The sequence below is a fragment of the Epinephelus lanceolatus genome, chromosome 16 (genome assembly GCF_041903045.1).
Source record: "Epinephelus lanceolatus isolate andai-2023 chromosome 16, ASM4190304v1, whole genome shotgun sequence".
Lineage (NCBI taxonomy): Eukaryota > Metazoa > Chordata > Actinopteri > Perciformes > Serranidae > Epinephelus > Epinephelus lanceolatus.
The window spans coordinates 18,123,260-18,138,150 of NC_135749.1; the positions used below are offsets into that span (position 1 = coordinate 18,123,260).

A 14,891-nucleotide genomic window follows, 5' to 3' on the forward strand; every position below is an offset into this window, starting at 1 on the left:
TATGTCTGTTTCCCGTCTGTTTTCACTCGTACAAAATCAAACTGCCATCGTGGATTAATAAAGTTGTATCACATTGAACTGAATCTCGTTTAAACAGCTACTTGTATTCAAATTGCCTTACGTTTCCTGTATGTAATTGTATTTGTTCCCCTTCAGTCACCAGCACTCCAGTGGCCAAGGTTCATCAACAGTCAAACTATTCTCTAATTAACATTTAAACTGCGTGAACACAACCTCAGTGCCTGTGCTTCATCTTTGAGATTTACACCAGCATGCTGATGAAAGACCTTGAACTGCAACATCAGTATCAGCCACCACCTTAACATATCAGCTACAAGTATCCATTAACTATTATACTCTTGAGAAACAGTAAAGTTACAAAAAGTTAGTTCATGATGTACCAGTGGCAGAATAAAATGTTCAACAACTCTTTTTGTCCCCAACTGCTGTCACACTTTTTTATGACACCGCCTTAACAATTACACTGTTTAAACAGCAAATAATACGAGATCTCAAGACGTTGCTGTACAGGGATTGTAAAGCCTTTGGAGGCAACCTGATCCAATAATTCCTGTTGAAACAGGATGTAAGGGGAGGGACAAAAAGCAAACGGATACTGAACCAGATCAAATTTGGAAGAAGAAAGACAGTGAAGCAATCTACTCTGAAATGCTTTTTGCAAGCTGTCACACAGTCCAGATGGAGTTATGGTGCCTTATTAAAAAAATAAAGGCTGCATTTGGCTGCATTTTTGTAGTGCTTTTTGTCCAAAGTGCTTTAATATTTGCCTCACATTTATCAATCCACAATCAGCAAGCCAACATGTAAAGCTCTGGCCTGACCATCAGGAGCACAGTGGAAACTTCACACCTGTGCTTTTTCTTTTTCTTTATTTTTAATGCAGATTACCATCTAATTGGCATTTGTGTATTTATTACACTCATATTACATAATGACACAGACTGTTTCACTTATTGACTGTTTCAAAATACAATGCAGCTGTTTCATTACAGGGGCATTAAATGATCGGGCATTATTGATCCACTTAACAACGTGGCTTTAACCACACGTGCTTTCCCTGTGCACACTTGCTTTCTGTCTCCACTACTAACAGCCTCAAGCTTTGTGGAGACTATGTTTTTCATTGAGAGAAAATTACTTTTTTTTCCCATCATGATTTTAATTTCAGTGAATTAGGAAACAAAATTAAATAAAGTTGTATTATTAGGAAACAAAGTGTAAACAAGATGTAGTCGTCATTTTGAATTCAGCTCTGACTTTGATGATTCAGATACAGATGTTGCACAACACCTGACGGATACTCACTTAAAACCACGTTGTACTCCATCGATCCGGCCAGCTGAGGACCAGAATCTATCATCTTATCAATGGCTTTCTTCTCTGCTGGAGAACAGATCTGAAATTACACACATGAAACACACAACATTAGAGCATACCTGTGCATGTGGCTTTATGTAGAAAAAAATCATCTCCAGTGAACAACAGTGGTAGTGCAGTCCTTGGAGGATGAATACATTTGCATATTATAACTGTGAGGATTTTTGGATTTTTTTTTTTCTTGAGGAGGGGAGAACTGATGGGGAGTTGGCAGATGTTTATTTTTAGTCAGGTGAGATCTCCACATGCGGTGCAGCAAGGGCTCATGGGATGAGCTGCTGTAGCTTGGTGGGTAACGTGTGTGAATTTCAATGAAAGTTCGGTGTGAAAATTGAGCCAACACATAGAATCAAGTCACTTCTTTTGTAGATCAATGACACATGTAATGTCCATAAAGGGGAGGGAGGATTAAAAGAATAACCTGGACCTTCCTTAATGTATTAGCTGTATAAGAACCGAACATGAACACATCCTCTTACTGTATCCATCCCAGCCTGCTATAGAGGTGGGCGATATGGCCATAATCTTCTGTCTTAGTATTTTGCGTTTTATATCACAGTAACAGTATATATTACGATACAGCAACTGCTCTGTGAATTCAAGAAATAGTAAGAAACAGGTTAAAATAACCATATCATATCTCATCACATTTGATTAATATCTTTATTTGCCTCTCATGAGATAACACTTGAGTAAAAACAAAAGAATCAAAACAGTAAAGCTGATATTCTTTCAAGATGGCTTCAAGGTTCCTGAGAACAATAATTTTAAGTGTTACCAGTTAGTGTATCTGCAACTTTACTCTATACACACACACACACTACATAGCCTTCCCCAAATAGTTCCCACAGTAGAAACCAATTGTCCACCACTGGATACATTTCTATCATCGCATAAAAAAAACTGTCACATCGTACAACCCCAGCCTGCTATCACTACAATTTAAATATCTAAACACATGCCTATTATCAAATTATTCTACAACGTGAAAAAGAAAAGCAAAGCTCTTATCTCACCCTGATATCATCCTCGGTGATGTAGCCTGTCTGCGCCGTCCACCACGGCTCCACAGAGATCTCCACTGGTTTGGCTGGTAGCAGGTCCCGCGCTGATTTCCTGCGGAAGAATTTCTGACAAAGGAGGCAAATGGAGGAATATCAAGTCACTAAAATCTAATAAACATGGCAGTTAAATACTGATATTGTCATTTTTAAGAGAAAGGCGGGACAATATTTCCAAATATGCAGAAAATGTCATTTTAATGGTGTTTTAGCTTGAGTGTGCTACATTTCCTGGCTTCTACAGTTACATATACAGCTGGATTAAATACTGACTACTCCCATTTGTATTTCACACTGACCAGGGTTCCTACAAATTTTCAATTTCAAACTTAGTACTTTTCTTGACTCGAATTTCCAGACTGCTCGGTAGAATTTTCAGATCATATCTGACGTCTGAGCACAAATAGCCAGATGTTTATTATGCAAATAAATGGTTTTAAAAATACAACTGTTAACATGTATATAACATTTTGACTATGTGTGCTAATATGTTGCAGAATAATTGCTAGAGGATTATAGCTAGATACTGTAGCTCATACAAATCAATAAACACCAAACCCAGACAAGTTGATCACTGAAGGAAAAAGAACTGGAGGAAGTAAACTTACTGGTGCTGACTATGGTGGTATTATTTTCGCTTAAAACATTGAGTGAATTGCATTATAAATATAAAAGTAATTGAAAATATGTTTAAGAATATTGAATAATTTGATTTTTTACTGCAGCTGTGCATTTTTATTTATTGACAGTGTCCATGGCAACAATGATGAACGCAGTCAGAAAAGGTAGTCAGTTTACTTTTCTAATAACAACATCCCTTCATAACTCATAAATGTTCAGACGATACTAATGGTTATTTGTGTTGCTATCTGTACATGCAATTCAAAGATATTGCTGCATTTTCTTTCAAACTAATCTAGTCACAGACGTCTGGATTCATTTCAGTTTCAAGGCACTTGGGGCCGAGCTGTGAGGCTGTGACATACAGGCGTAGAGGCAGGTCTGCGCAGGAGAGTGCGTTCAGTCACATGCCATACATCTTGCCTTGCTTTTGACGTCATCAGGCTCGCTCTGGCCCACACTCTCACGCAGTGGTAAACTTTTTTGATGCACTGGCTCCAAATGCCATACCCCCTTTTCTTTTCTTTCTTTACTTTTCTTTTTTTCCATATTTTATCCAGACCTTGAAATTACTAAAATGAAATTCTATACTTTTCCCTGACTAAATGTGCTAACAAGAACAAATCTATAAATTTAATGTATGATTTGTATTATGTCATTTAAAAAGCTACATTATAAACATGTCTTACTTTGGAAGACCTGCACTGGTTCATCAGGTCGATGTACTGGTTTCTCCCGATGCCGAGCAACCGCAGACCTGTGGGATGATGAGAAAATGAGCAAGTCAGTAAAACTCAATCATGCCACAGTAACTGGCCATGAACTTGTAATCGCTGCACATTAACACCAAGGCAAATAAATCTGGCTGCAGTGCAGCCGCAAAAAGTGTCTCTGGCATTTTTCAATTACAGGCTCTGAGGCTTTACAGAAAAAAAATGAGAGAGAATTACAGCGAGAAGGAAGAAGTTTGAGAATTAGTTTTCCTGGATATTTCCAACTTCATATTGGAGGCACTTCGGAGAAAGACGGAGCTTGACGAGTGGTAACAGTGACTCATCCAAAGTCTGCTAAGGGAGTAGGTCCACACAAATACCCACACACCTTCTCTGAGACAAGCCCAACACGAACACACACACGCAAAAGCCCTACTAATCCATCTACCAACACACACAGAGGGATCTCTGAAGATATTATATTGAGCGTGTGCATGCATTTTTGTCTATAATTAAATGAACACGTGTTTATGAGAAAACACAGAGTACAGTGGAGAGTTATGCAAATTTTGGCTCCAAATCCCACCTTGTCCACTCCTCCAGTCTATGATGCACAGGACTGGAAAAGGCAGGGCAAAATGTGCTGGGACAGCTGCCAATGCAAACTGGGACCAGTAAGGGATGCTTGCATTTTGGCCTCCAAACGCAGCAGCATCCTACACACACGTATCCTGCTGTTTCGCCGAGACACAGACACAACACACAAACATCCGCCCACGTAAAACTCTCTCACACACACTCTTGCTGCCTCTCCATCCACCCACTTCTGCATGACACACTTCCAAAGCTCCTCCAGGGAGATTAGAGGAGAGAGGCCCCTGCGTGCACGGCTCCGACGGCCTGCTGGCAGCCTTCTGTCTCCACAGCATGAAGGTCCTGTACAGCCAGGACTCACAGGTCAATGCCAAAGCCTGTTACACTTGACAGCCCATGCACTTGACTTTCAGCTCTGACGCAGTTGTAATCTGATTTTGCGATCATTTCAAGATCACAGCTCCTCGGTGATGCAGTAACATATCAGAAAAGCGACCGTTTTGTTTTGTGAGAATTTTGATTCACCGTGAAATGGGATTTATCTGAGTCAATCCTTAAACCAGTTGGCCGGTGCTCTGGACTGTTATGGAAATACAAAGAAATGTTTTAGGTTGATTAGTAATGCTAGTCAGTGGGGTTTTAATCATTTAAAACAGGACAAGATTTTGGTATCAGAAGCGTTCCAGTCACCCTTTTAGCCTGTCTGTGCAGAAGGTAAAAAGTCTGTGTGAAGAGGTGCAACACTTTGGCTGAAATCCAATGTTGGAACCCATCGGTCATCATCTGCTGTCAATTTAGCTTTATATAAGCTTTTAAGTTTATGTTTAAGTTTATTTACTTTATTAATCCCCCTGAGGGGAAATTCAATGTTTTCACTCTTGCTTGTCAATTACACACAGGTCCAAAAGACACACACATGCACAAACAGGACCTATACATGCACAAAGTGGAGAGATGTCAGAGTGAGGGGGCTGCCCTTGGTGGGGCGCCCCGAGCAGTTGGGGGGTTCGGTGCCTTGCTCAAGGGCACCTCGTTGGTGCCCAGGAGGTGAACTGGCCCCTCTCCAGCCACCAGTCCACGCTCCATATTTTGGTCCGGACGGGGACTCGAACAGGCGACCCTCCAGTTCCCAACCCAAGTCCCTATGGACTGAGCTACTGCCGCCGCCCTTTTATTTGTCTGTTTTTATATGAAGATGTCTGTTTATAGAGATTAACCAAAATGGAAGGTGCACAGAAGAGGGAGTCTTGGCCCAGATATACACCGGCTACACCGGATTTCCCCGATATATTGGCTGTTGCCCCAAGAGGCTTTATCATAGTCAGTCTGATAGACGATGGGTTCCAAGATGGTCGGTTTGAAAACCATTTCCTTCATAAACCATCAAAACCAGTGTGGGATTTGTTTGTTATTCAAGAGAAGTAGTAGTAAGCTTTCTGAGAAAACTCATGCCTCCACAACACAGAAGCAAATCGAAAACACTTGGAAGAAATAGATGCACTTGTCAAGAAAACTGAGCAACAGACATACGCTCCTCCTGCCAAAACACTCCAGCTGCCAATCTTCATCTTTATCGACAAACACAAAAACTACCCAACTTCCTAAAAACATGTAGATTGGCTTAAATTACTTCAGAAATGCTCTGTGTGAGAAAAGCAGTTCTTCCTAAAGCTCTCTTCAAATTGCTTGTTTTGTCCGTCCAACCCTCCAACGCTAAAAGAGTCACTTTAAAATGATGTGAAACAAAGAAAAACAGAGAATTCTCACAATACAGGTTTGGGCAACAATTTATCAAAACAGTTAGCTTTCTGTCAGTTGACTAATCGATGGTCTCGGTTGTAGTTCTGAAGAATTGATATGCACTATGAATAATGCAACAGTGGCTACGGTTACATGATGGCTTCTCATTCGGAATGAAATAAATCTGAATGAAATCATTCGGAATTAAAATCTTTCCAGGTAGTTTACATGGGAAATATTCATTCCAAATGAGGGTTTACACGGGAGATCAGTTTAAATTGCCTTTATTCGGGTCTGCGCAAGGTTTGGGGCAGGGAAGGTTTCTGATTGGGCGGGGCGGATGTTAGGTGTTTACGTTTACCGGAAGAAAACACTGTAGTCCTCGCTCCGGATAACAAGATGCTTGACGACGACGTTCTTAGTGCCTTTTTCGGGCGTGTTTTGCTTATATTCTTGAAGCAGCAGTACGACAACAACCTTGTTCTGCTAATGCTTCATCTGCTGAGGAGGAGAAGGGAGGTAGAAGGTTGAAGAAGGGAGATATAAGACCGTGCTGTGGCGAATGGAAACCGGTGAGTGCAACAAGTCCGACTGCTCTATCTCAGCCCGTTACTATGCAGCCCGTTGCTATGCGCGCTATATACGTCATCGGGCCAGAAGGGCAAGGAAACGAGCATGCGCAGAAAGACTGGAATGAACTTAAAGAGGAATGAGTATATACATGCACACAAAATTCTTTCATTCGGAATGACAAACGGAATAAACCACCCCCTTTAATCGGATTTAATTTTCAATCGGAATGACCGTTTACATGACCACTTTTAATTGGAATGGCCTTTCATTCCGATTAAAAGTGGAATTAAACTGTCCATGTAAACATACTGACTGTCAGATAACCTTTGAAGATCTTCAGTTTCAAAGTAAAAGTGTAAAGTGGCCCTCCAATGACCTCATGACCCTCTTTCAAATCCCTAAGCCTCCTGAAAACTTTGCATCTTTGCACTGTGACTGTTCTCCAGCCTCATGCACTGACAGCCCTTCAAAATCAAGAGCTAGCAAAGATGTAAAAAAGAAACCAGGGACACAGAGAGCAGGAGTGGGAGGTACACAGAACCCCAGTAAAGTCCTTTCAAGTGTGGAAGAGAAAGGGGAAACAGAAAAAAAAAAAAAAAAAAAAAAACAGGGTGGGGGGACTCACAGTCGGCAGCGGTGAAGTTGGGCAAGGAGTCGTAACTCTTCTCACTGTTCATAATATCCTGGAGGTGCAAAAAGAGAAAGGAGAGAGCAGACAGGGAAAAGAAGAATTAAACTCATTTTCCTCTTCCCCTTTCTACGTCCCTCTGCCTCTGATTAATAACAGGATTAGCAGATCTGGGCGGCCGTGCTAATTTCTACACCCCATTTTCATTAAGTGCTTAAAACGGATTATCAGAATATGACACAGCCTTCGGCAATTCAGTGGCCAAAATTAAAGCTCAGTCAAGTTTAGTTTAGCATGCATAGGAAAGTGGGTGAAGCCTTTTTAAGTGCGAGCTGAAATGGTTCGCCTTTATTCGTGTTTATAAGTCATGAGAAAGGGCACATTAGTCACATCGGTTGTTATGAAATGGGAAGTATGCTGAATGTGGAACAATGTGGCAGTTAGCATCTGCACACACTCTGCAAACACAAAGGGTAGTGAAGTTATGGAAATACGTCTGAGGGCATTATGCAAAGAAATTACAATATCTGTAATCAGTTCACAGCAAAACAGATGAACACTTTTTACAAAGAAATCATAGTTATTATCGGAAGTGTGGATTACTTTTCAACAGCAGCACTCCCAGCAGTGTGAACACACGGGCCCAGTTGTTGTAATCTAATAGATAATGTCAGGAGTCAAGGAGAAGCCGGCTGGTCCAAGTCTTAGAGAGGTCTGAGCTCTGAGCCCGACTGTGTCGGCTTCAAACAACAGATTGAGCTTTATCAGTGACAGTGAGCCGTCATGCAGACAAAGGCACAAACTGACTGCAGAGCAAAACGAGCAAAGATTTTCTCCGGATGTGTTTGTCCTGGGTTCTGTCCTCTGTGTCTCCCTGAGCTGCTACATGAGGCTTCACTAGACACTGACTGACACCTAGTGCCTGACTGATGCCAAGTCTGTCAACATGGGGAATACATTACACCACATGCCCCTCTAAGAGTGCTAAATATTTTATAGACTAACTGAATATTAGCGATCAGTATCGGTTCCTTCGAGTTTATAACATGTTAATGTACTGAACCTTCCAAGTATTAATACTTGTTGCAAAACCTGGTGTTATCCTCCATGACACACCGTTACTCTCTTCAGTGCATCACTGGTCATCATGCATAAATCTGGATTAAAAATTTTAAATATTAACTTTAATACAGTGATTCGGCATCCCACTTGTATATAGTTAGGCTATGTGTGCTCGATAGATGTTCCAGAAATGTCACTGACAAACAATCTGGCGTTCTTTGAGGGGCAAGTAGCAGACATCCGAGTTGCTTCTGCAGTCATGTGGTGTCAGAATAATCACAAAAATTAATTCCCGATCATATTTCATGGCTCAGCTGATCCGTTTCCTTCGCCCTTCATTATCAACATGTTGTTTAAACACTCTGAGCAATAAAAAATACATCTTCTTTATAGAGACAATGTTGTTTCCACATTACAACTTAAAGCTCATGAACACACCAAAGTCAGACAAAACTACCGTCCGAGGAGCACATGAATGCACCATTGGCCTTGACTGGCACAGGGCTCTACTCCAGTCTGAAATAATTGCTTCTCGCTCACTCACCGGAGCAGGCAGCGTCAGCAGTACCTTATGATAACAGCAAATGGGAAAATCGGGAATTCATGAGTGCATGTTTGCTCATTTTCACCCATCACTGCTGAATATTTCTATCTGATTGTGGTGGTAATGTATGCTATGTTACAACATTTCCCTCTTGTTTTTTTTTCCATGCACCTGACTTGTAATTTCAAGTGTGTGACTAATGCTCACCAACAACATACACAGGTTTCTTCTCTATAGACACTGACTATAGAATAAAGGTGTAGTTGCACAAAAGGACACCTTCTTTTGGACTCGTTTAAGTCCAGGCTCAAAACATCGTTTTATTCATTAGCATTTGAGTCCCCCTGATGTGGTTTTCCCTGACGCATGCCTGTGTGTGTTGCGTCTCTAAATGTGTGAGCTGAGTACCTGACAGTTATGTTGCATCTCATGTATGATTTTAGCTTTTTTTTTCCTTTTGTACAGCACTTTGGTCAACGTGAGTTGGTTTTAAATGAGCTTTGTAAATAAATTTTAGTTGCGCTGAGTTTGGAGTTCTTAGTAGATCTATTCAGGTGTACCAAATTATATGGAATATTTCCAAGTAACAAAGAGCACATTACACACAGCAGCAGGGGGTTGCAGAAAGCTTAGATCCTTCTTATTATAATGTGTTCTTAGAGTCCCTGTTTTGTATGTAACTGCAATTTCTGCAGTGGTTTCCAGGGATGCCAAAATTGAAGACACTATTCAATTTAAATTAACAGAGACTGGATGTTTCCAAACCAATTAGAGACTCTTCGCTGCTGCACAATAAGAAATCCTGCTCTTCGTCTGAGTTTACCCAGCTCATTGTTCTGGGAGCGCACATGAAAATGTGAAATTACCAATGTTATTGTCTTTTCAGAAGAAAGCAGTGCTAGATGACCGGATCAGCCGGTGCTTTCACATACTGTGTGTACAAAGATAGATGTTCAGGTGCATGAGAAGCTGCTTACCGAGATTATGATAAACAGGCTTACCTCCATGATTCCGATATAATATGAGAACGGAGTGACTCGCAGCCCTTTGACCATGATGTCAGACAGATGGTAGGGGTAGAGCATCAGGTGGTCCCGGCTGTACTTCAGGAGCTCCTCGTAGTACTTGCGCTCATCCTTCCTCACGTGCCGCACTGCTCATAAAACACACACACAGCGGTAAGGTCACAGCTGGGGATCAGCGTTCATACAGTAACACTTCCAGTAAATCTACACCAGATCAATCCAGGTTAAAACAGGAGTATTGATCAAGTGCTGAACAAGCTCCAGAAGGTCACGGGGGAAGGGGAAGACAATTAATTACATTAAGTGTTTATAATTATACAGCTATTTAGACACTATTACACATTATTTTAAGTGGCACGTTACGAATAATGTCAATGCTACTCAATCTGCATTCTCATACAAGCATACCAAGAGGGGAATGTTACTGTGATTCCAGGTGCATACCCTGAAATAATGTTTGTTTGCAAGCTGATTGGACCTGGTGCAATTACAATTTACACAAAAATGACAGTTATTTATACACCAAGCTAAAGCTAATGTATTCTGAATAATAAGATATATTGCTTGCAGGGCTGTTGTATTAGGATGCATTCATTTTAGCTAAATGTACCTGATAAACTGGAAACTTGGCGTACATTTGGGTGACTCATATGCCTTATTCTTGATTTGTACACTCTTTGTCTTGTAATCTCACACCTACTCATGGTGTGTCCTACGGCACAAGGTGTGCGTTTTAGCGCCGTCCTGAGAGGTAAACTCGACTCACCTAGGTTATTGCGGAATCGCAGCTGGTTGCGGATGCTGTACAGCAGCACATGCTTGTCATACTCACGCTGGGAGTTCCCCAAACTCTGCAGAGCAAAAACATGCAACACACAGGAGAGGACCATGGTTAGATTAACCTGCCAGGGGGCTAAATGAGCCACTGGTCCCTCTTTAATCACACTTTCCCCCCACTGTCTGTGCAAGGTGTATAATTTTTCCATGCTGGCCCCAGTTTACCCTTCCACACTAATTGCAGTTTCTTTGTCAGTGGCATTATAAGATTCCCTGTTCACGCTTTCAGTTACTGTACATTCATTCAGTAACAGCGGGTCACCGACTCTGTTCATAGCAATCTCTGGCCTCTGGACGTTATCTCCATGCAGTGAGGGATATAGACTTTAAATTTAAGATAAAGTACACACCCAGGATTAAAGTTGCAGCATCTGTATTGGAAAAGTAAAACCTGGAAACTTGGTGCATCCCTAAAATATCTAATATATTAGCAAAAACCAGTTGATACACAGTTGGCCGAGGCTATCATACAAGGTGCCACCTGCTACTTAGTTTTTAACACACTCTCACACCGATGAAACCGCCACTTCAGGGTACAGTATCTTGCTCAAGGATACTTCAACATGCAGACTGGAGGAGCCGGGGATCGAGATGCTGATCTTCCGATTTGTGGTCGACCCGCTCTACCTCTGAGCCACAACCACCCAAGGGTGTAGGTTTCTTTAAACACTGGGGCGGACACATATGAAACAAGGTTTGGGGTGCTAACCTATGAACTTTTAAGCATCAAGCAATTAACTCCTGCATTCTGGTGGATTTTTGTGCATATTTTTTTGCTTTTTCTGCATCAATGTATGTTGGAAATGTCTTTAATTCTGTCAAAACGAATACTCTAAAGTTCTAGGTCTAAGTGTTGAGGGGGATGTGTCCCCTGCTTCCCCCAAATCTATATCTATGCCTAAAGGTCTGGGGCCTCTGGAGGTTTGGAGCCTCTGGGCAGTTGTCCACTTTTTCTGCCTTGTAATCCATCTGAGGTGAGGATGCACAAGGATGCAAGCAGCTCAAACAGCAGCATAAAGCTAGTGCATGTACATAAACCCGCCTCCACTCCAGCACGACGTGTTGGCGTAATGGCACAACGTTCATGCGGGAGGAGGGATTCATGCAGATAATTAATAGTAAAACATCCTCCCTAATGTTCCAAGTCTAACAGTTAACACATTTAGCTCTAAGGTGTGGGTGCAGTATTTGCAGCTGCCATCCACGAGCTATAATCATGTGACGCCACCTATCTAACAGCCTGTCTGTCATGTGATGTCAGTGTGGTTAGAGGCAGTAGCTTCAATGTAAAGATGGTCAGTTATGGCTCCGGCTGAATGGTGAAGCCCTGCAGAGAGGAGGTTAGCGCGAGCCGTGCGACACTGACAGCTGCCTGTGTGACAGCGAGCACCGCGGTGACATTGACAGGTTCACCCCTCCACGACACAGCGGTGTCCCCCTCTCACCTTGCCCCGTGGAAACGTTTAAACACGGTACCTGTTTGACATTAGCTGGGAGCTTGGTCCACGGATAATTCTGCCTGATGTGAAATTCCACGTCCGTGTTCATCGCTAGCTAGCTAGCTGGCTAAAAGCAGAATCCCTCGAGACGATAAAAACGGGCTCTCGGGCAAGTCCACGGTGACTCTGCCCCCCCCGACACCCAACAACCGAGCGAAGCGACCCCACGGCTCGGAGAGAGGATTTATCCGGTGATTATTTTCCTTTACAATAAACAGTCACTTCCTTGTTGTATTTTCGAACGAGCCGTTCGTCACGCTCGTGGCTACATTCGTCACTTCCTGCCGAGGCGTGACCGTGGATGTGAATGGAGCTGGAGAGCGAGGCGACAAATGAGAGGTGATGGGATTATCAAACCTGATTAATGTCAAATGAGTTTCACCTCAAAAACGTGCCTCAGAGGAAAGATCGTATTCTGTTTTCGTATTATCAACACTTATAATAAAAAGACAGACTGAGTCAACAACATCTCTCTGTACAGTCTGTCCCTCAGCACCAAGCTCATACATTCCTGCACATATGATAAAACTCTTTAGGGGAGACACAAACTAATAGATAACACCATGATTCTCCCCTGTTGATTACTTGCATCAATATTTATATGTATATACACCGATCAGCCAAAACATTAAAACCACTAACAGGTGAAGTGAATAATTTTGATTATTTTGTTCCAGTGCATTGTTCTGCTGGGAAACCTTTGGTTCTGGCATTCATGTGGATACCACCTGACATGTTCCACCCACTCAAACACCGTTGCAGACCAAGTACCCCCCCTCATGGCAACAGTACTCCCCAATGGCAGTGGCCCCCCAGCAGGATAATGCAGCATGCCACACTGCAAACATCACTCAGGAATGGCCCAAGGAATGTGACAAAGACCTCAAAGTGTCAACCTGGCCGATAAATTCCCCAGATCCTAATCTGAATGAGCATCTGTGGCACGTGCCATTAACCCACCTCACAACCCACTGGACTAAATGGATCTGGTGCCAGACACCACAGGACACTCCCAGAGATCCTGTGTCCATGTCTCAACAGGTACAGAGCCAGGTCCGATCCAAGGAGGCCCCACCTTGGATTAGGGGTACATCTGGGGTACCGACACGTCGTAAGAATCCTTGAGCAGATTGGGACCTGGGAAATTTAGAAACCAGGTCGACACCTTGAGCTTTTTGTCATGCTCCACAGGCCATTTCTAAACAGTAACAAAGTTTAAGCTTAAAATGCAAATGTTCTTTAAAAAAGAGTGCTAATTTGCAGACATTTACAGAACAAAAATCAGAACTTTGGATAACTTTGGATTTGTTCTGTGTTTTATGCAAATTAATAAATATGTTCTTAAAATAAAAAGGTATCTATTGTAAAATCCCATACATTTTTAGACAAAAAATAAGACACCAGGGTAAACACTGTCACTTTTTTATTATTTTTTTTTTAATTTTATGTTAATTAAACCAGGTTTTTCCCATTTAGATCAAAGATCTCCTTTACAAGAACAACCTGGCCAAGAATAGCAGCAACAGAATTTCAACAACAATTAACATTTACATAAAAGCACATAGATTTATGTGACATAAAATGATTAGATATAGATTAGACTCAGTGGATTTCCCTGTGGTTTTAAGCTCATTCAAGGTCGCCATGTTTTGAAGCAAGATCACTCTGCTTCTTTTTCCATGTTGTAGGTGCAGAGAACCTAAAAGCTTTTTTGCCAGCTCTAAGTTTAAGCACAAGACACAAAAAGTCCTGTGAACAGAGATTGTAATTTCCATATTTCATATCCAAAAGAGAAGATAAGTAGGAAGGAATTTTACCAACAATAGCTTTGTAAATAAAAACATAGGCTACCAGTGACTGGGGCAGCGTGTACATATAGCAGGCCAGTTCACTTCTGAGTAACTCATAGATACCATCATGATAGATACCAGCTGATTACTTACATTTAAACAATAAAGTTTTCTGACATTTTATGTTTAAACATGCAAATGGGGCATTATCTAATTAAATATGTGCTTTTTCAACACATTTCCAGAATAGAAATCTGAACTAAAACAACCACATTAAATGTGTTTTTTGGATGTTTTTTTCCCACTAGTCTGACAATAGACATGGCTTATAAGCAATTTAGCCCAAAAATCTCAAATTTGACCGGTGCATGAGAAATCTATGTTTGTACCTGGGACGTCTCGCCTTAAGAAGAGATCATGAATATATATTTTCTTTTTTTTAAAGCCCATGTAATTTCCTTTTAGCAAACATTACTCAAACAGCAGTAAACAGTGTATTTATTGGGGACTATTTTCAGTGATGGATTAATACACATTTGTTGCTGTAGTGAGTATTTACAGCAGGAGGATGGCGTATGTGGGATCAACTCAGAATAAACTACAGTGCCCAGAGTTATGTCACCCAGTGTGCCTCCCTGATGTGTTTTTAAGGACAACAGTTGAGGTCTGTGGCCTCAGATGCAGCCTGGTCTCACTCCCGCAGCATCAAAATACTTAACCTGGGCAGTGTCCCTGGAGTCACTATAATGATGCTGAGGGCAGAGTTTGGTGTCAGTGTGAGATGCATTGTGCTTTCCACTAACTCA

The 14,891-nt window shown here is 41.7% G+C and overlaps 1 protein-coding gene across 1 annotated transcript in view; it reads right to left on the reverse strand.

The window, feature by feature from the left end:
* The window catches only part of fam91a1 (family with sequence similarity 91 member A1), a 32,076-nt gene extending 19,529 nt beyond the window's left edge, over nucleotides 1-12,547 (reverse strand). The window contains exons 1-7 of the mRNA XM_033637506.2: nucleotides 12,273-12,547; nucleotides 10,726-10,810; nucleotides 9,936-10,087; nucleotides 7,326-7,383; nucleotides 3,770-3,837; nucleotides 2,415-2,528; nucleotides 1,327-1,417 (exon numbers count right to left, since the gene is read on the reverse strand). Coding sequence (XP_033493397.2) covers nucleotides 1,327-1,417; nucleotides 2,415-2,528; nucleotides 3,770-3,837; nucleotides 7,326-7,383; nucleotides 9,936-10,087; nucleotides 10,726-10,810; nucleotides 12,273-12,344 — 640 coding nt within the window. The 5' untranslated portion in view covers nucleotides 12,345-12,547. The remainder of the gene's footprint in view (nucleotides 1-1,326; nucleotides 1,418-2,414; nucleotides 2,529-3,769; nucleotides 3,838-7,325; nucleotides 7,384-9,935; nucleotides 10,088-10,725; nucleotides 10,811-12,272) is intronic.
* Between the last annotated feature and the right edge of the window lie 2,344 nt (nucleotides 12,548-14,891).